General features: G+C 57.0%; 6 protein-coding genes across 6 annotated transcripts; 5 read left to right on the top strand and 1 right to left on the bottom strand.

Annotated features, from left to right (window-relative positions):
- Positions 1 to 1,395: 1,395 nt before the first annotated feature.
- Positions 1,396 to 6,889, bottom strand: GGTG_08370 (lysophospholipase NTE1). Its single transcript, XM_009226210.1, has 3 exons — positions 6,220 to 6,889; positions 3,223 to 6,140; positions 1,396 to 2,960 (listed from the first exon to the last, which is right to left on the bottom strand). The coding sequence occupies exons 1-3, from the start codon at positions 6,438 to 6,440 to the stop codon at positions 1,606 to 1,608; spliced, it is 4,494 nt and encodes a 1,497-aa protein (XP_009224474.1). The 5' UTR covers positions 6,441 to 6,889; the 3' UTR covers positions 1,396 to 1,605.
- A 172-nt stretch (positions 6,890 to 7,061) lies between these two features.
- On the top strand, positions 7,062 to 9,074 carry GGTG_08371 (eukaryotic translation initiation factor 2 subunit alpha). Its single transcript, XM_009226211.1, has 4 exons — positions 7,062 to 7,487; positions 7,589 to 7,596; positions 7,671 to 8,041; positions 8,143 to 9,074. The coding sequence occupies exons 1-4, from the start codon at positions 7,418 to 7,420 to the stop codon at positions 8,624 to 8,626; spliced, it is 933 nt and encodes a 310-aa protein (XP_009224475.1). The 5' UTR covers positions 7,062 to 7,417; the 3' UTR covers positions 8,627 to 9,074.
- Positions 9,075 to 9,080: 6 nt separating this feature from the next.
- Positions 9,081 to 10,169, top strand: GGTG_08372 (hypothetical protein). Its single transcript, XM_009226212.1, has 2 exons — positions 9,081 to 9,559; positions 9,634 to 10,169. The coding sequence occupies exons 1-2, from the start codon at positions 9,267 to 9,269 to the stop codon at positions 9,932 to 9,934; spliced, it is 594 nt and encodes a 197-aa protein (XP_009224476.1). The 5' UTR covers positions 9,081 to 9,266; the 3' UTR covers positions 9,935 to 10,169.
- A 130-nt stretch (positions 10,170 to 10,299) lies between these two features.
- GGTG_08373 (solute carrier family 25 member 38) lies at positions 10,300 to 12,319 on the top strand. Its single transcript, XM_009226213.1, has 3 exons — positions 10,300 to 10,694; positions 10,767 to 11,064; positions 11,141 to 12,319. The coding sequence occupies exons 1-3, from the start codon at positions 10,647 to 10,649 to the stop codon at positions 11,905 to 11,907; spliced, it is 1,113 nt and encodes a 370-aa protein (XP_009224477.1). The 5' UTR covers positions 10,300 to 10,646; the 3' UTR covers positions 11,908 to 12,319.
- A 272-nt stretch (positions 12,320 to 12,591) lies between these two features.
- On the top strand, positions 12,592 to 15,438 carry GGTG_08374 (hypothetical protein; the record flags this gene model as incomplete). The annotated part of the gene is made up of 1 exon (XM_009226214.1): positions 12,592 to 15,438. One exon carries the CDS (start codon positions 12,592 to 12,594, stop codon positions 15,436 to 15,438), a length of 2,847 nt encoding a protein of 948 aa, XP_009224478.1.
- A 1,668-nt stretch (positions 15,439 to 17,106) lies between these two features.
- GGTG_08375 (squalene monooxygenase) lies at positions 17,107 to 18,633 on the top strand (the record flags this gene model as incomplete). The annotated part of the gene is made up of 1 exon (XM_009226215.1): positions 17,107 to 18,633. One exon carries the CDS (start codon positions 17,107 to 17,109, stop codon positions 18,631 to 18,633), a length of 1,527 nt encoding a protein of 508 aa, XP_009224479.1.
- Between the last annotated feature and the right edge of the window lie 1,167 nt (positions 18,634 to 19,800).

Raw genomic sequence — 19,800 nt, forward strand, 5'->3', positions numbered from 1 at the left:
AATACGGAGTCCACTTTTTCTTTTCTTTTTCACCCTGTCATTTACTCATTTCTCTTCTCGCTGGCCTTCTTGTTTCCGCAAGGATAAAAGAGTTGTGCCAGCAGCGACAGAGTGTTTGACTCGTCTCTTTCGCCCTTTTTTTTTTTTTTTTTTTTGTTATTTGCATCTTGGTAACTCCTTATCATTTTCCCTAATGCTTGGGGTTGTTCGACGGTTACCGCGGTGTTCGCAATAATCAGCGGGCCGCGTACGAGAGAGGCGTTTGTTTTCATTCTAGTTTTACACATAGAGCCAACGGCCTTTTAACGACGCGCTACACTCGGCTGACGAGTCGTCGTGGTCATCGTGGCAACACATAGTTTGCGGAGGGAGAAATAACGACGGCGCGAGCGTGCGCACGCGCAGGGCCGAGGTATGAATCGAGTCCCTCGCATGGCTCCTCGCAGAATAATGACATCAACCAACCAGAGCATGGTCCGTCTTTTCGGCCAATATCAACTGTGTGCGACTCTGTCCTCCATTCTCTACGTATGTATGATCGAATTGTCTACCTGCATGTCGACTTTTCTTCCTGCCTTGTTATCAGTCAGTTTCTGTTTTGAGACGAGGACGTCTCCCCAGTTCGGACCAACCAACCCCGGGAACAGGCCGGTTTCAGCATGACCGCTGTGACCCTTTTTGTTTGCCCTGGTCTTCCCGACAGTCCCGGCCAGGTCAGCCCTTCACCTCCAAGACAAAAAAAACGATACACCAAAAGAACGGAAAAGTGGGGAACTTTCCCCCAAATGGACTCAACAGCCTCTGACAAGCAATAAACAATCAAATGTATAAACTCCAGGAAAATTATAAAAATTTAAAGAAAAATGCCATTTAAAACTGTTGGTTATAAATTTGGTACTTTGAGTTTTTGTAAATTTTTAATAGGATATTCCGCTGGGAAGCCATTGGTGAATGAAATGCTCAATTTTGGTGTATCGTTTTTTTTGTCTTGGAGGTGCCCTTGTGCAGATTCCGCAGACTTTTGGATAGTTCTTGCATCCGGGCAGGGATCCCGTGGGTTGGTTGGATGGCTGCCCTCTCGAGATAGCGTCCTTCAAGGGACAACTTGGGAAATGCATAAAACGACGCTCGTCATAACCGCCACCATCGAAATTTAGGGCATGATGGTCGTCTCGTACACGCATAAAAGCTAGTCCAACGTATTAGGCGCGAGACGCATGCAAGTGACGTCACGTAAAAAAAAACACCTAGGGTCGCCGAAGCAAGGAATCAAGATCTGTATGCAGCGGGATCTCCCTCCCCTGATCGGCGGATCGCCGTGCTATCAAAGCCTACGAATGCGGGATGCGGGATGTCACGTGCTGTTACAGGAGCCTCGTTTTGTTTCGAGACTGATTCAGCCCGCATATATCGCGCAAGGTATGTTCTGCAAGGGAAATTCGGAAGAAAAAAAAAAGTCGCTCTCTGTTCAATCTTTGCTTAATCTGGCTAGGTGGGCGAATGTCAGGTACTGTGAACCTTGACATGACAGTTCGCTGTCTGTTTGAATACCAGCATGCTAGCGAGCCCTGATGCTGTGCTGTGCTGTCCGACTATACTGCGTTGCTAGATACTGGCTCTCCGGGGAGCCATCGTTCTGCGGAGCGCCTTCTTGGCCTCTGTCTCCTCTATAAGCGGGAGCACGCCCTCCTCTCGCAGCTTCTGAAGGAACTCGCGACCATATTGATACCCGACGTGCACGATCTCGTCAAATTTGCCGAAATCCAGCGTCCCGTACTCATCGATTGGAGGCCGCATGTAGATGCATCCTGGGGTCGTCTTGGCTCGCTCAAGCGCATCCACACTCGACACGTACGCGAGACGCGCCTGGATCTCGGCCAGAGTTGGCGGGTTCGGCGTGTTTGAGAATGGGTTCCAACGATTGACAAAGGCCCAGAGACCCGAGAGCGTGTCACCATAGGCTTGTGGCACGTCATCGTCCAAAGAACCAACGTCGACCGCGAATATGGTTTCGACTCCGAGTGACCTCATGTGTGATACAGTGAGATTGTCGATGTACCCCCCGTCCAGCAACATGCTGCCCTCGTCGCAGAGAGGCGGGAGCAGGCCGGCAAGCGACATCGAGGCTCTGACGTAACGCCAAGCATAGCCGCTCGTATGGATCTCGGCTCTGCTTTTGCTGATGTTTGTGGTGTTGCAGTAAAACTCGAGCCAGAAATCTTCGATCTGTGTTTTCCCAAACGTTTTGTATATGCCTCGGTTGAACTCATGTCCCGTCGTGTACGAAGCCGAGGGGTATGTCAGATCCAGAGCAAACCGCCACATGCTCGCCATGCGGCCAGAAAATTTCTTGCTCAGACCGAAGATGGGCACCACGTCCGCATGCCTCGCGTACAACGCGCCAACAAACGACCCAATCGACGTGCCCCCGACAATGTCGATCGGGATGCCGCTCTCCTCCATGGCTCGAATGATGCCGACTTGGGCAATTCCTCGTGCACCACCGCCTCCCAGAACAAGCCCGACAGACTTGCCGCATAGCCGCCTGGCGAGGCGGTGGAAATCTCCCTTGTAGGGTGCATCTGGGGAGTAGAAAGGGGTGTGTCGGACCTTCCTGGACGTGTACTTCTGGATCTCGGCCTGGATTATTTGAACCCTCTCCTTCAGGCTTGGGCCTGTGCGCTTGGGCATAGGGACTGTCTGACCCTGGAAGGCCATTTGCACGTGGTGGTGGCCCCCGTTGATCCACATGCGGTTCTTGAGCCACGCCCGCGTCAGACCTGGCGAACTGTAGCGCTCTGCGTGAAGCAGAACCAGCGTCTTCCTCGCCGTAGACTTCATTCCCAACATGAAACGCTCGTACTCGCCAACCTCTGGTGATCCTTCGGCTAGGCCCACGAGTAGAATGCAGTCCGCTTGCGTGATGCAAGTCTGGGTCCAGGGAGAGTTGACGTTGGTGTCTGTCAGAGTCAATAAGGTCAGTTGACGCTCGAGATTCATAAGCCCTCGTGTAATTGTATGGATGATTGCATCCAGTAAGGAGGCGTGATAGATGCCACATCAGGAAAAAATTAGAGTTTTATTGGCCATCAGGGGCTGGCGAGCCTTCGGCAATAGATTTTCTCATCATTTGGGCACTAGGTGTGAAAGGCGTGGCTGACTGGTCCACGGAAAGGACACAGGGCGAAGAGGGGATGAACAATTATGGGAAGGCTAACTCACCAGCCACATAGATGACCAGGCCATACTTCTCTTCAAGATCAGCGAGGTACTGCGACAACTTTAGGTTGCCCATCTTGTTGAAGGCGTGCCTGCCTAGATGGTTGAGGATTGCAGACTGCGTGAGAGACGTCGCCCCGTTGGGTGTTCCGACTTGTGTGAGCGCGGCCATCAACCTGCTCCCAAACTCCACGACAGGGACGCCGGCCGTGACCGGGAGGATCGCTACGGTGCGCAGGTTGAGAGTCGACGAGCCTTTGTTGAGAGTAGCCTTCATGGCGCTCTCCTTGCCAACCACACTTGATGGATCGTTGACGATGCTCCTCATCCTGGATGCTATGATCTTGGAGATCTTGATGGTAATGTTGGGGTGCTCCTGCGCCAGGCTGTTGAACAAAGTCCTCGGGAACTTGACCAGCTCTGTGTTCCTGATGGCGTGGAGGGTCCCGGTCCTGGCAGACTCGGTCAGGACCTCGAGCTCTCCGATACTCTCGCCCTGACCATACTCGGCCCGGACGTCGACCCCACCGTCTTTGCGATCCCCGACGAGCCGCAGGCGGCCGTTGAGAACGATATGGATAGCTTCGCTCTCCTCGCCGCCATGAAATAGAACTTCCCCAGCATTGACCTGCAGCCACTCCAAGGCAAAGTCGATGTGCAGAATGAGGCGCGGAAGGAGGTTGGTCAGGCGCTTGGCGATGGTGAGCAGCACGATGGGATATCGATCTACAATCCTCTCCAGAGATTGCCGGGACAAGAAACCAACGTAAACGTCAGTCTTTGCCACGACGTCTATAAATGATCGATGTGACGAGATGGTGCCGACATATCCCGCCAGGTTTCCTGGCTTCACAAGAGCCACACTCCGACGGCTGCCCTTTCGTCCTCTGCGCCCATCAACAAACTTCATCCCGGAGGCGGGCATGGAATGATGACTTGTGGATGCCTTCCGACGATCTGATGATGAGCGCCTGGCCGCACTGCTCCGAGCAGGAGATGAGGAAGACGCGTTCCTTGACACTTGCAATATGTCTCCAGAAGACTCGTCAGACGTCATGCAGACGTCAAGGAAGCCGTCGACGACATAGTAGAGACCGGGATTTCTCTCCCCTTGCTCAACCAACAGAGAGCCCTTGGGGAAGTAGACAATCTCGACCTCATCTCTCATGTCGTGGGCCAAGGCCCGTGTGTTCACGGCCTGGTTGGGCAGCCCTGTGCCCCCAGAGGTGATAGAGTCTGCATCGCCATCGGCAGATCCCCCATAAGGATCGATCAACCCAAATGCGTTGTGACTCGAAACACCGCGCTGTCGGATCTGGTCATAGGACCCCAGCAGGGGGGAGCCCTCAGTGGACTCCGAAGTGCCGCTTGTGTTTGTTGTCAAGCCAATGGCCTTAAACATACACTCTAGTATGGACTCGCGGAAAATCCCATCCTCATCAACCGTCTCGCGTTTGTTCATCGAGATACGAGCATGCCTCTGTGCCACAAACGGATTCGAGACCCGTTGGGAGAGCGGCGACACGGCCTCGGCCTCTAGCAGGACAGTGGGTGTCGACGCGCTTGGTGCGTCCATGTTGGCCGTAGAAGGATGTCCGCCATTTCGGGAGAGCTTGATGTTGTTCAGCAAATCGGTGCCTGACCCCGACGTGCTCATGGGGCCCCTTGGCAGCGACGCATTGGGCTGAGATGCCATGACAGAGCTGTGGCGCTGCCGGTTGGAGAGGGCCTGGAGGGCGGCCTCCTTTCGGAGAGAAGCTGATGCCGAATGACGCCGGCCACTGGAGGAGTTGTGCAGAGCAATTCCTTTGGTGCAGTCCCCATCACCCATGCGTTCCCGCTCCTTGACGAACTTCTCCTTGAGCCGATCGAGGGCATCACCTCTCAAGAAATTAGGCAGCTCGCAGGTCGTGTACTCTATCATACTCTTTTCGATCTGCAGAACATCGCGGGTGAGGCCCAGATAGTTGTAGGCCGTGGCGAGAGTGACCCTCTGAAACCGCGAGAGGATGACATGCACAATGTGTGACGTGTATTTTGGGTATATCCGAATAAGTCTCCTGAAGGCGCTGGCTGGAATGATGGCGATTGTTGTGTCCTTGGTGGCTCGGGCAATGATGTCAGGATGCGCTGAGGTTGTGGCGTTCCTCTTGGGCACTGGGCGCTTGGGGCGTTGCTTGAGTGGCGGATCCAGGGAGATGGGTGGGATGTTGGATGTTGAATGGCTAAGTGGCTGTGACTCCTGTGGTGTTCCCTCTGCGCCTGACCTGGGAATCTGGGGCGTGTTAGGCACAGATATAGGTAGGTCGTGCTGGTTACGGAAGTTGTCGGACAGTCCCAGGCCTGTGTTCTGGTACAGTTCCGTAGCTGAAGGGGGCTCGGACTCGTCCTCGTTGTGACGTAGCTTGACGTCCTCGGTGAACAGGGACATGATAGAGAACAAGGACGACATGGGGGCGCCGTTGTGAACTTCAGTCAACAGCTGGTAGCGCTGGTGACCCGAGTGATACTCCTCTTGTTCATCACCACTGGACTCGGAGATGGGCGATCCAGCAGCCGGGGCTGGTCGCCTGTCCCCCGACTTGACGAAAATCTCGACCAGGCCATCGACAACCATGCAGAAGCCCTTCTCTTCCTCAAGGTTGAAGGTCTCACCCGCGATGAGCTTCCGGGTTTGCATGGACCTAGTGAGCTCATGAAACACCGGGCGCTCAAGATACCCGAAGATCTTGATGGCGCTGAGGAACTCGTCCAGATAGTTGGAGAGTCCTGACTTGTCACGCTCGGAGTGGGGGTCCACAAAAAGGTCCAGTTCTGGCTCTTTCCGTTGAGGCTCCGGGGGCAGACGGGCATACATGTTGAGGTAGCGGTAGCGCACAAACCAGCTCGCCAAGGAAAATGCCATCCCCATAATGACCATGCTGTGGTCGTCGCAGTGTAAGTGCCGGTCCAGCCACATGCACTTGGCCGAGGGCTATGAAGCAGGAAGGGTTGACATACAGCGTCGTTGCGTTCATTGTGACGGTTAAGCTGGTGGAAAATATAGTGAAAAGCAGGCTGGGGACCGAAAAGGTGGTGACCCTGAGCGCCCAATACAGGATAGACGATAGTAGCTGAAAGACAGCCAGCGTGATGCTCCCGAACACGCCGAGCCAGGACCCCGACGTCTGCTGTTCGGCAGCCATGGCCGAGGCCGACACGAGTTCCGTTGCGTTCCCCATGGTTCCGGCAGGAGGGGCCTCCAAAGGAGCAAGCTTTCTCGACGCAAAAGGCAAGGACGTGCCTCGGGAGCGGAGATGGGTTTTGCCGGCTCTTTGCTGAACACTCGGACAAGGTCACCCGCGATCAGAAGCCGGGCATGGCGCAATAGCTCACCAGCCTGATCGACGGCCAACCAGAGCTTGGGATGTCGCCGTCCTGCAGCCGGATGGCGTTGGGGTTGCAGGGTTCAAGCCTGATGCCGGCCATGGATTCCGCACTGTCGCCGGTGCGCTGCGCAGGAGAGCCAGGCGTTCAGGCTATCATCCTGAGGAGGGACGGGAAGAAGGAGGATGGAGGGTGAGCAAGGAAAGCTTAAAAGGAGAAAGCTGTGGAACGAAGAGTTTGCGGTCATGGGGTGGAGCACGCGTAGAAAAAGCTCCGGCCCACGAACTGGCTCGAGCCGAGGGCATCCATCATTGAAGCTCCAGCCCGTGCTTTTCCATTCGGCAGGCGGTCAGGTGGGTTATGCAATTAAACGGAACCGTTTTCCTCCCTCTCACTACCAAGTAGTAGACGGGCCAAGGCAACTTCCCCGTCAGCGAGCGACACTACAGCAGACCCCGCGCGCACCAACCCAAGCCCGTGCCGCCAGCGCCCAACGCCACCACTCGCTGCGAAAAAACGACCCCACCATTCAGAGTCGACATCAGATCACAAACGGCCGAATCGCTGCCAAAATTCTCACCGTGACTCAAAACATCCTCTCGGCGACGCCAACCCTCCTAATAACCGCCGCTCCCCAGAGACGACGACGAAACTCAGCAGAGCAGCTGGCTTCGCACGAACTGCCCTACGAGCGTTTGCGATTTTCCCGAACCGATATTGAAGCAGCTCCGGTTCAGAACGCTTCCGCGACGGCGCAGATTCGACCCCAACCCTTTATCGGCATAATTTCCCTTTCTCGATCTCGGGGCGATAGGCCGGAAACACAGCCAAGATGTCGTTAACAAACTGCCGTTTTTACGAAGAGAAGTACCCGGAAATTGACAGCTTTGTCATGGTCAATGGTAAGCAGCACAAGCACGCAGCAGCGCAGAAATCGCCAGCCCCGCAGTCGGCCTTGTGCAGACACCAGGCGCGAGACATGGGAGGCTAACATTCGGTGCAGTCAAGCAGGTTTGTTCAGGGTTCTTGGCACATTGCTAGTGATGTTTTGCGATCACGGGGAGCTAACACAGGCAAACGTGAAGATTGCGGACATGGGCGCGTACGTCAAACTGCTCGAGTACGACGGCATCGACGGCATGATCCTGCTCTCTGAGCTGTCGAGGCGTCGTATCCGAAGTATCCAGAAGCTTATTCGGGTCGGCCGCAACGAGGTCGTCGTGGTTCTCCGTGTCGACAAGGAGAAGGGCTACATCGACCTGTCGAAGCGCCGTGTGTCGCAGGAGGACATTGTCAAGTGCGAAGAGAGGTACAACAAGAGCAAGATGGTCCACTCCATCATGCGCCACGTCGCCGAGAAGGCGCTGGTCCCGATCGAGAGCTTGTACGAGGCCATCGCCTGGCCGCTGAACCGCAAGTACGGTCACTCGATCGACGCCTTCAAGCTGTCAATAACGTGAGCTTTTCCATGATGCCCCCGAGCGTCCGCCCCCCGTGGGCCGATAGTGTGGCGTGCTGCCGGCAATTTACTAACCTCGGACAATATTTTCGTGCTAGGAACCCCGAGGTCTGGAACGACATCACCTTCCCCAGCGATCCTGTCGCGGAGGAGCTCAAGTCATACATCAGCAAGCGGTTGACGCCACAGCCGACCAAGGTCCGGGCGGATGTGGAGGTGACCTGCTTCGGGTACGACGGCATCGATGCGATCAAGACGGCCCTAAGGACGGCCGAGTCCCGCAACACGGATGACAACCAGGTCAAGGTTAAGCTGGTGTCGCCGCCTCTCTACGTCCTGACTAGCACGTGCCTGGACAAAAACACGGGCATCACGAGATTGCAAGAAGCCATTGTGGATATCCGGACCAACATCGAATCAGCAGGCGGCAAGCTAGTGATCAAGATGGAGCCCAAGGCCGTTACAGAGTCGGACGACGCGGAGCTCCAGGCCCTTATGGAGAAGCGCGAGAGGGAGAATGCCGAAGTCAGCGGAGACGAGAGCGTCAGCGAAAGCGACGACAATGTCCCGGAGACCCTCTAAGTCAGGAAGAGAGTTCAATAAGTTTGCACTCCTGCTTTCTTTTTCCTATTTGCTGCGCACCGCCCGAAGTCAAAACTCAAAAGGAGGGATGAGACCACGTCAACGGCCTCATGGGAGCAGTGCTTGAAGCAGGACCACAATTTCAGTCGGATATGAGGCACTGTCTATGGCGTATAAAGAAATATGGAGGGGACAGTCATAGAGATTTCCTTTTCCTGTCTTGGGTGGGCAAGGACGGCGATGGCGAGTAGGCTGCATTCCCACGCACCCTTGGGGAACCTCGCAAAAGCGTATTTTATTTTATTTTTGGTAGAAAGGGAACAAAACAAAAGAAAATAAGCCTTGGTATGAACTGGAAAGTGAGGCCAATGACGTCAAGAAATCAGGATGTGATTCAACTCCAAGAGCGTGTGCGAGGTTGGAAATTTCAGTCAAGATCCGATCGAGAACGATATGGTTGCTTACGCTGCTGCTGTTTGAGCCTTTTGAGGAACTTGGTGCGGGTTGTGGAGCTTCATTCTGGATTCTGGCGGAGGGCGGTGCTGTTTTGTGAACCATCAACTGTGCGAATTTGTCAGTTACTGTAATCGTCAGCTGGTCCCTACACGCGAACCGCTGACGGGACCGAGCCACCTCACAGATGGCACTCGGGTCAGCATGGGCGTGGATGAGAGGATCGGCGTCGAGGGTCGGTAGCAACAGGCCATTCGCGCTCGGCCTGCAGACGGCCAGATATCTCCTCCAGTATGGCCTCTGGCTGCCCGTCATCGCGTACGTCAAGGCCAACGTGGCCGACCTGGCCTGGATCAAAGGCCCGTCCATGTACCCGTTCTTCAACCCGCAGTTCAACCAGACGCTGCGTCAAGACGTGTGCTTAAGCGTCAAGTGGAACGCCCAGGACAAGCTCGAGCGTGGCATGATTGTCGAGTTCTGGTGAGCCCCTCCTCAGCCATGTCCGCGACACACCAGACTTTTTACTCTCAAACAAAAGGCTAACAGTTGTTCAGGGCGCCTCATGATCCAAACAAGATCTCAGTCAAAAGGGTGATTGGTCTGGAGGGCGACATCATCCGCACCCGCAAGGGTTCGTTCGTCCACGTCCCCCAGGGCTACATCTGGGTGGAGGGAGATGGCGGCGCAAGCCTCTCGCGCGACAGCAACAACTACGGGCCGATATCTCGACGGCTCATCAGGGGCAGGCTCACCCGCATCCTCTATCCTTTTCATCGGGCGGGCAGGATCAGGTGGGAGGAGCACGAGCATGCCTCGATTCACCAGCGTGCACAGCGCGCGCCGAGATTTTGGTGAAGGCTGGTCGACGCCGACGCCAGGGTCTTTCCTTTTTCTTGTGCATACTACACAACACGCCTGCCTTGCCATTGGCCGCCAGAAGACATTCTGTCTATCTTGTTAGTGAAAAGCCAATCGAAATACCACCTCTGTGACGATATTAGAAGTTGGTGCCGGGTTCACAGGAGCAATGTAATTACTTCCATGGCAAATTCCTTTCACGCGCCACGCCTTCACGATTTCAGGAAGCCCTCGCTAGGAATTCCGATCCCACGCCCGGCAGAGGCGGCAGGGGTTTCTGTGGGATAATCGGCGCCCCGTCATTACTAACGCACGGACCACGAAGGAAATTTTTGGAAGTCGACGACCACCCACCCGATCTTCCCGCAGTCTCGGCCAACCCGGCGGGACAGCTCGTCGCAAAAAGCCTTGAGCGCTCCCCCCGGGCGAAATATTCCGAGCATTCGTTACTGCGGGCTGCCTGCGTGTCAAGGAAGCGCCAGGCACACACTCTCTATCCTCTGATTTCTTTTCTCTTTTTGCTCCGTCAGAGTCGCATACGTCACCGATCCCGATCAGCGCCGCCCTGCGTCTCGCACGCGACTGCGGCGCAAAAACCCCAGGCTCCCGTCGCCCTGGTTTGGCCTACCATGGACTTGGCGCCTCAAGAGCCTTCCCGGGGGGCATTTTCGGAAGGAACCAAAAACGGTCTTTTTAAACACACGATAATATGAGTCCTCACGGAGGGGAATTCGAGGCCCGGCCACCATACTTACATGTACGCGCACCCAATGCCGCCCCTCTGGGCGGACCTCGAGACACTCGCTGACAGTGACCTTGCCCCCTGCAGTGTATGCTGGCCGGCGGCATCGGCGGGACGTTTGGTGACATGTTGATGCACTCGCTAGACACTGTCAAGACTCGACAACAAGGCGACCCGCACATACCACCCAAATATACGTCTTTGGGCTCCTCATACTACACAATTCTAAGGCAGGAGGGCATTCGACGGGGCTTGTATGGAGGATGGCTGCCCGCGCTCATGGGGTCCTTCCCGGGCACCATGCTGTTTTTCGGAACCTACGAGTACAGCAAGCGGCACATGCTGGACTATGGAGTGCAGCCCCATATCGCCTACCTCATTGGTGGTACGTCGGCGCTCGCTCTACCCACCTTCAACTCCGCAGCACACGTCTCTCGGCCGGGGGCTAACGGCTGACGCAGGATTCCTCGGCGATGTTGCTGCCTCGATCGTGTACGTGCCCTCCGAGGTCCTAAAGACGCGCCTCCAACTCCAGGGGCGGTACAAGAACCCGTTCTTCCACTCGGGCTACAACTACAGGGGGACCTTTGACGCCGCCCGGACGATTGTGCGGCAGGAGGGCTTCGCGGCGCTGTTCTATGGCTACAAGGCGACGCTGTACCGCGACATACCCTTCTCGGCCCTCCAGTTCATGTTCTACGAGCAGGGCCAGGACTGGGCCCACCAGTACAAGCAGAGCCGCGACATCGGCCCGCACCTCGAGTTCCTGACAGGCGCGGCGGCCGGCGGCCTCGCGGGCGCGATGACGTGCCCGCTCGACGTCGTCAAGACGAGGCTGCAGACCCAGCTGCATCCCGAGTCGCAAGAGACCACGTCGAGCGCGAAGCCGGCAAGGCCGGAGCAGCACGCGGCCACCGCCGCCAGCCAGGCGGCGGCCGGCAGCGGCAGCGGCAGCGGTACCTCGCAGCCGCAGAGGCGCGGCATCTCGACGTCGTCGCCGTCGACGCACACGCCGCGGCCCGGCGCCGCCGGCCTCGAGACCTCGTCCGTCATCACGGGCCTCAAGGTCCTCTACAAGACGGAGGGCATCGGGGGCTGGTTCCGGGGCGTGGGGCCGCGCTTCGTGTGGACCAGCGTCCAGAGCGGGTGCATGCTTTTCCTGTACCAGACCATACTGCGGCAGCTAGAGGACATACTGCCCTGGGAGCGGCCCGAGCTGGTCACATAAGAGGACGCGCGGGATTTGCGTGGCGTCCACAAATTCTTCGGCTGTGTTATTACGACATGTACAAATTCCCTCACCAAATATTGTTTATTGTTGTTGCCATGGATCGATCTATGGGAGATGGCGTTCCAGGGCTGGATAGAGACGAATAGACAGGGAGGGGCAATAGAACATCCTCGCTTTCCATCCATGTTAGCTGTTTACGATGTTATTTGTTTACTTTTTGGCGATTATAATCGGGTGTTAGTCCCGCCTCGAAAGCATTTTACTGCCCCCCATTTACCCGGGCAAACAATAGTCGAGCTCCCAATGGCTCCCAGCAACAAATCGAGTGTTTGAGCGGGTGAATTTTGTTTTATTCATACCATTTTCTTCTTTTTGTCCTCCCTTTTCTTCATTCTGTATAGCATGTGGGAAGCATCGCGAGTTCAAAGTTTACCCCGCCAGCTTCGGTGGGCCGGTGGTGAACGAGAGGCCCACAAATGATACATGATACGCCGCAGCGCCCAGCAGCGGGAGCGGGAACCTTGATGATTTTCGGCATCAGCCCATCAACAATTCTTGCGACGCAAAGCCTGGCGAAAACGAGCCGACCACAACTCCACGCCCTGCACCGAGCAGTGACCGCAAACAATACCCATCCTAGTTGTCATGGGTCATCGAGATGGCGCTCGTTCCAATTAAGCAATGGCGACCCCCGTTCCAGTGCCATCCAAGGCGGTCATACAAGCCCTCCGCGGCCTTGTCCTCGGCACCACCTGTACCCTGGCCCTGGTCACCGAAGACCGCCGCCGCCGGATAAATACGGCCCGCCGAGTCCTTTCCAACGGCGAGAGGCTCAAGTCGTCTGCTCAGTACCACTCTGGCGCTGCCGCCGACGTGATCAACTTCAAGGGGGAGGATGTCTTCCTGCTCGAGTCCCGGTCTTTCTGCCGCCACAACCCTGCCGAACCCGATAATAGCGGCTCTCGAGCCAGCGATGATCCCGGCTCCGTCCCGCCGGCTGTGTCTGTTCAGGAGAGCGGTCGGGCAACTACTCGAGCACAAAGACCTAAGTGGGGAGGACGCCCAAAGACGGCAATACCGGAGAATCAGAAGCACAAGTATGCACCCGGACAACCGAAGAAACGCAAAACCGACCAAGTCAGGTGTCTCCGCCAGCTTGCTGCCGATATAACAGCGCTTATTGAAACCGGGAAACCACAACGGCTCGGGGATGCTGCAGCTCTGCTGAAACGGACAGTTGAGCTACCGGCACCCAAGTCCGAGACCGGTCAGAGCGAGCTCTTGGAGGTCACGGCTCGGCTTTCCAAAGCATGCCAGGCCGCAGAAAGGATGGAAGACGCCTTGAAAGTGTTGCGGGCAGTTCTCCGCCTCGGGCCGTTGGACGAGGAGGTCTACTTTGCGCATGATCCACTCCCCATAGTGGAAGACACGCTCCTGCGAGACAAATATGGCTTGACACCAAGCAGACGCTATTCGGTTGCCGTGGACCTTTATGTACCCAATCTGAATGGGGACCCAAGTCTGCGGGGGCCTGAGATGCTCAAAACCGCAAAGAAGCTCATCGAGGCAGGTGTGGATGCTGAGCGCTACACACTCGTCACTCGGGTCCTGTTCGAGCGTGTGAACTGGTACCTCGCGGAGCCCGGCGCGTGCGAGTTCCTTCGCCATGTTTTCCACCGCCTGCACCAGAAGTCCATGTTTGATACCGTTGCCCGGTTCTTTGTGAGCTGCAGCCAGTACCACCAACACTTGATGGTAGACAGGAACGAATACTACGGTGTTTGTGACCTAGTGGTCAAGTGTGTGTCCGAAGCCAACGGATATAGGACGGCCGAGGTAATCGACTGTCTGCGTACGCACCAGCCCGCCAACGTCTACATGCGGGTGGCCTGGTTAAGCGAGCTTCTCTATATTCACTGGAAGAAGGAGGGCAAGTACAGCGAAACGCTCAAGCTGTTTCTCGCCCTAAGAGAAACGGGCATCTCCGACCTGGTGGCATACCCGGACGGCGTGTTCCGAACCATCATACAGGTCGCGCTCGAGGCGGGGGAGCCATCGGCAGCGCAGGACCACTTCGACGACCTCATAAAACATCACAACGAATCCGAAAACAACATGCGCATCCTCGGGCTATTTGCCCTAGCCCGTGCCAAAGAGGGCGACTGGGTTGCTGTGGACTCGTTCATCCGGAGGATGTACCCTGCTGGCAGAGCGGTGCCGACACGCGGCACGGACGTGCTCGTCCCAATCCTGAAAGAATATCGAGAATGCCATACGATCGAGGAGACAGAAGCCTTTGTCAAGTTTGCTTTGAACGATCTCAAAGTCCCGCTGACCAAGTACATGGTCACCTTGGTCGCAAACGAGTACGGCGCCGCCCGCGACGTCAATTCGTTTCTCGCGTGGATCAAGTACTGCAGCGGCGCTAGCTTCGAGATGGATGCTGCTTTCAGCAACGCCATTTTGACGAGCTGTCGGAACCACTGGAAATTCGACTTTGAGGATCTGCGGCGTGTCCACCGAGCTCTACGGCGCTTTGGCGCGGCCTTCACGGACGAGGTGACGGATAACATATTGGTTGGAGCCGCACTCCTCACCCGAGCCTCGTTCAGAAAAGTATCGCTGGCGCTGGCTCTGCGCTCCAGACGGGCGCACCGGAAGGCCCTAGTGAGAGGGGGCCGCTTTGACCCAGCAAAGGTGGCAACCACGATGGCAACCTGGATCGGTGTTGGCAGGCCGGACAAGGCAATCCGATCATACAAGTTCATGACGACGTCGGGAATGCCGCACTGTCCCGACTGCCTTCGTCTCTACTCGTTGGCCGCGATGAGGCTGGGCACGGACAACCTGGACGAGATCCTTCGCACCCTACAGAGTGCGAAGAAGAAAGGCATCGACACCAAGGAGGCCATCATTGCGCTCTTCACCGCGGACCTAGAATCGGTCGACCGCGACCTAGGAGATCGGCACGTGCAGATACACACTTGCAACGTGCTCCAAGGCCTGGAGAAGTACGGACTTGGAACGGCCAGCTCAGTGCTGAATAAAGCGGCCGCGGAATTCATCAAGACGCGGGATTACGAACGGGCCGCTTACCTCGCTCTGATGGCGGCAGAGGTAGCAGGGAAAGCTCCGGGCTTCAACGCGACCAACTTCAACCTCCTCTTGGAAATATACTCGACCACGCAGCAGTGGGAGCGGCTATCCAAGCTTGTCGAAACGGCCACGAGCTTTGGCTGGTGGTCACGGATGGCAGGGAGACAAGCCAACGTCCTCAAGCGCGTCAAGTATCTCGTGCGAATCGAGAGGAGGAGACCAGGCGGCCGAGGTCCAGCCCTAGAGTACTTGGAGTTGGCGCTACGCAACATCATCTTACATCGCGATCAGCTTAGGAAGGAACAGGCTGAGGTGCAGAAGGGTGTGCTCAGCATCATCGCGTCCGCGGCGGAGGATTCTGGGTGTGACGTGCGGGAGCCTGAGACTGAGCAGGCGCCAGTTGACCAACTGACGGCCACGAGGTTCAGCTGACGGGCTTGATGTTGGCCAGCCGCCGGACTCGTAATCAATGGACGAGGGAAAGCCCGGCGGGCGGTACGAAAGGAGGGATGTGGTGGTTGTAAGACCTAGGTCGCACAGACAGGCAGGCAGGCGCACACGGGTTTTCACAAAGCCGTCCACGACATGGACGACGAATATCGTGCCAAGCACAACTCGGAATATTGGTTACAAACCTTGCATTGGATAGCGAGCACTGATCGGCGCTGCAGATGCATCTCCTTGCTTATCATCCTTTCTCACACCCAAGCCATGTAGACATCCGTTGTTTTATCTCGAGGTGCGTTGGCCTGGATGCTGCTGTGCGAAACAAGCAGCATGCTGCAGCACGTGCCCCTTTTGTTGCGGGACAAGTTCCGCCGCCTGAGAGCTTGGATACTTGCTACCTTCTACCTGCAGCCTGCAGTGGTGAGGGGTCGGTGCGGGCGAACACCAAGTGCATGCGCACATGGACGAGGGGGAAAAAGAGAAGACGACGGATGGCCCAATGGCTTTCCCCGGCCGAGAGTGGCAGCACCAGCATCCATCAAACGCAGACGCAGACGCAGACGCAGCTGAGAACCGACAACCGAAATGCGGATGTGCGAGTTTCTGAACGTGAGATGGAGGAAATTCCGCCGACAAGAAAATGGTGCACAGGTCACCTGATATCACGGGCGGTGTCGTGGTTTGTTGGTTCCTGGTACCTGCTTTTCGACGCCTTTGACGGCGCATCCATGTGCTCTCAGAGGCCAGAAGCGATGTTGCCCCTTTTTTTTGTTTGTTTGCCCGGCAGGCACGCATTTGGAAGGGGGGCCCACAGCAAATGGATCCCGCTCTTCTCACATGCCAGCACCGTTTTTCTGGGGCAGGAGAAAAAAAAGACACCATTCGGACGGGCCAATTGCGCGGGTGGGGTGGGGTTCCCCAGCGCGCGTTGCAGCGACGTCCCAAAGCAGCGCGAGGCGTGGTGGACTGAGGGATGGGACGACATGTGATGATGGTTTGGCGGTCAGGAAATGACAGAGCCACAATTGGGCCCCAGGGCCCAGAGGCTGGCGGACGCTGGCAAGAAGGCAGGCGCCGGCAGAATCCGCCCGTCGCATGGCACGATTTGCGCCTCAAATCGACTCGGAGCAATTTTGGCTTTGCTAGCGAAGTGCGCAAACAAACGTACGTCGCCCCCTCGGAGGATCTTTTATTGTTTTATTGTCATTGTTTTTTTCTCGTCTGTTTCAATACCGCTTCGGCGACATCCAACTGCCAAACACAGACTCTAGCAGCGCGAATTGCAACTGCCGTGTTGGGATATAACGACAGCGGACGCTCGTTTGATTCGTGCTCAGCGATTGGCCTGGTCTTTATTTTTTTATTTTTAAGTGAAGCATCCCTCATCCCTCCCACCCCTTTTTGAGCCCGCATTTTTCCTGCTGCCCTTTGTTGGATCCATCTCTCCTGCTCTGCTCCTCGCCAACAACAACCAATTCTCCCACTCGCACCCTCCTTCTCTCAACAGCCGTGCCCTCTCTTCCACACCACCACCGCGCCGTCGCCGCCGTCCTCCACCACCGACCGCTCCGCCGGTTTCAACAACCCCCTCGCAACGCCCACCCCGGGTCCGTCCATTAACTGGCCCCGGTCTCGGCCGACATCCCGCCCCCCATGACCACCGTCGTCGAGACGCAGGATCCCCGCGTGGACCGACGGACCAAACACCACGAGGCTGATGTCGTGGTCGTCGGCGCCGGCGTGTTCGGCTGCGCCATTGCATACGCACTAGCAAACCAGGGGCGCAGCGTGCTGCTACTCGAGCGATGGATGCACCAGCCGGACCGCATCGTCGGTGAGCTACTGCAGCCCGGCGGGGTCGAGTCGCTGAAGAAGCTCGGCCTCGGCCACTGCCTCGACGGCATCGACTCAGTCCCCTGCTATGGCTACCACGTCATGCACCAGGACGACGAGGTCGCAATCCCTTACCCCCACATCGACGACGCGGGCCGCGTCCTGGTCGGCGCCGCCGCCGCCAAGACCAAGGCCAACGGAGACTACAAGAAGATGGAGCCGCGGTCTAGGCAGCCCGAGGGCCGCTGCTTCCACCACGGCCGCTTCATCATGAACCTACGCAAGGCCTGCCTCGGCCACGAGAACATCACCGTCGTCGAGACCGAGGTCACCGCCACCGTCCAGGGCCAGCGGTCGTCCCAGGTCCTCGGCGTCGAGGCCCGCACCACCGACAAGGCCACGGGCAAGAAGCAGGCCGACTGCTTCTTTGGCCAGCTGACCATCATCGCCGACGGCTATGCCTCCAAGTTCCGCAAGCAGTACATCGGCCGCACCCCCATCGTGCGCTCAAAGTTCTACGCCCTCGAGCTGATCGACTGCCCCCTGCCCCCCCAGGGCTTCGGCCACGTTGTCATTGGCGAGCACTTCCTGGCCCTGCTGTACCAGATCGGCACCCACGAGACCCGCGCCCTGATCGACGTGCCCGAGAACCTGCCCGCCGCCTCTCCCGCCAACGGCGGCGTCCGCGGCTACATTTCCAACGTTGTCATCCCCACCCTGCCCGAGTCGGTGCGCCCGGCCGCCATGGCCGCCCTCGCCGACGGCAAGATCCCCAAGAGCATGCCAAACAGCTGGCTGCCGCCCACCCCACAGACGGTCCACGACGGCGTCCTGGTTCTGGGCGACGCCATGAACATGCGCCACCCGCTCACGGGCGGCGGCATGACGGTCGCCTTCAACGACGTCCTGATCGTCTCGGAACTGCTGGCCCCCACCAACGTGCCCAATCTGGCCGACGGAGCCGCCATCCGCGCCGCAATGCAGACCTTCCACTGGCGCCGCAAACGCCTGACCTCCATCGTCAACGTGCTGGCCCAGGCCCTCTACAGCCTCTTCTCGGGCAACGACTGGTGCCTGCGCGCCCTGCGCAAGGGCTGCTTCGCCTACTTCCAGAAGGGCATCGTCGACGAGCCATGCGCCATGCTTGGCGGCCTGCTCCAGAGCCCGTCCACTCTGGCCTACCACTTCTTCAGCGTCGCCTTCTTGGCCCTCTGGCTACACGCCTGCGAGACCATTGGCTCCCCGCTTGGATTTTGGAAGCTGCCCTTGGTCCTGATCGAGTGTGTGCTCATCCTGTGGAAGGCATGCGTTGTCTTTGTCCCAGTCATGTGGACCGAGATGGCCTAGAGGATCGTGGGATGTTCTCATTTTCGACATGCAGCTCCTTGGCACCGTTACCATCTAGCATTGTGGCTGCTATTGTTGTTCTGTTCTGTCGTACCGTTGGCATTGACGTGCCGGCTCGACACGGAATAAAGTGGCCGAGTTCCAGTCATGATAGGTCTCGCACGGCCGCTGCTACGCTCTGCGCTATCCGTCAACGAGCGAGGGCTAAGGGGCCGGCTCCTCCGACTTATATGACGCCGTTCCTAGTCATGTTCTCTCAACAATACCCCTTCGGCCTCTGACGTCTCGTGTCCAAGCCAATTTTTTGCTGTACTCACCTCCACATGAGGTGAAGTCAGTTCTCAGCCTACACATATTCTGGCAAACCAAAACGTCAGCTCCAAACAAGAGTGGCGAGAGAAACGCTGGTGCCAAAACAAAACACCACAAACAAGATGCGCCCGCGCACCTCAAGTACTTGCACAAAACCTCGCAGTTGTTTGGCTCTTTGTTTCCTCATCCGCCGGGAAGTGAACCGCTTGTCTTGTATACCTACTTTAATTTACGGTTCAATGTATATACCTCGGGGCAGAGAGAGGGGAGGCAGCAGAAAGAAAAGTCTGGAGGTTAGACTAGAAGTTTAATTTTAATCGCGATGACGTATGAGCTTGGAGTTCTGATGCCCTGAAGCCTTCTCCTAGCCACCGAGTTCACTCCGGATAGCTAGAGAGTTCGGCACAAGGACAAATTACCAAAAGTGCTCACCTTCATATATAGAGATACACCAGAGGACAGGGGAATGAATCGTCAGTTTAACTGTTGCTATTAGCCAATGAGGGAGTTGTCCTTTTGATGTGAACAGGATATATACCTGCAAGCCTAACTCCCCCCACCCCGTCTCCCGCCCGCGACGTCCAAGCCACCCGCCCTAGCCTTCAATCACATGGCATACTACAGCATTGCCTAGGGAGTTACGGTGAGTGGGGCAGCCCGCGCAGACACGGGCCTCCACGCAGCACAGGCTCAAACTCCGCGCGTGCGAGGCACCGTCTCCATGCAGGCCCCGTCCGTCCGTCAAAGACGCCAGGAAGGAAACCGGGCCTCGAGGCTAGCCATGTCACATTTTGGCTTGCGTATGCTAGGCAAGATTTATATACCGGGGGGGGGGGGGGGGGGGGGCGGGGGACG

This window comes from Gaeumannomyces tritici, assembly GCF_000145635.1.
Source record: "Gaeumannomyces tritici R3-111a-1 unplaced genomic scaffold supercont2.4, whole genome shotgun sequence".
NCBI classification, from domain to species: Eukaryota; Fungi; Ascomycota; class Sordariomycetes; order Magnaporthales; family Magnaporthaceae; genus Gaeumannomyces; species Gaeumannomyces tritici.

What these genes read in the sequence shown, in the direction of transcription:
- GGTG_08373 (XM_009226213.1), top strand. Translation starts at nt 10,647, where the DNA reads ATGAGTCCTCACGGAGGGGAATTCGAGGCCCGGCCACCATACTTACAT. An exon ending in CCCGGCCACCATACTTACAT is followed by an intron (nt 10,695 to 10,766) that starts GTACGCGCACCC and finishes TGCCCCCTGCAG; the next exon opens with TGTATGCTGGCCGGCGGCAT. An exon ending in TATCGCCTACCTCATTGGTG is followed by an intron (nt 11,065 to 11,140) that starts GTACGTCGGCGC and finishes CGGCTGACGCAG; the next exon opens with GATTCCTCGGCGATGTTGCT.
- GGTG_08372 (XM_009226212.1), top strand. Translation starts at nt 9,267, where the DNA reads ATGGCACTCGGGTCAGCATGGGCGTGGATGAGAGGATCGGCGTCGAGG. An exon ending in GGCATGATTGTCGAGTTCTG is followed by an intron (nt 9,560 to 9,633) that starts GTGAGCCCCTCC and finishes ACAGTTGTTCAG; the next exon opens with GGCGCCTCATGATCCAAACA.
- GGTG_08370 (XM_009226210.1), bottom strand. Translation starts at nt 6,440, where the DNA reads ATGGGGAACGCAACGGAACTCGTGTCGGCCTCGGCCATGGCTGCCGAA. An exon ending in ACAATGAACGCAACGACGCT is followed by an intron (nt 6,141 to 6,219) that starts GTATGTCAACCC and finishes CGACGACCACAG; the next exon opens with CATGGTCATTATGGGGATGG. An exon ending in CCTGGTCATCTATGTGGCTG is followed by an intron (nt 2,961 to 3,222) that starts GTGAGTTAGCCT and finishes TGACTCTGACAG; the next exon opens with ACACCAACGTCAACTCTCCC.
- GGTG_08371 (XM_009226211.1), top strand. Translation starts at nt 7,418, where the DNA reads ATGTCGTTAACAAACTGCCGTTTTTACGAAGAGAAGTACCCGGAAATT. An exon ending in GCCTTCAAGCTGTCAATAAC is followed by an intron (nt 8,042 to 8,142) that starts GTGAGCTTTTCC and finishes TTTTCGTGCTAG; the next exon opens with GAACCCCGAGGTCTGGAACG.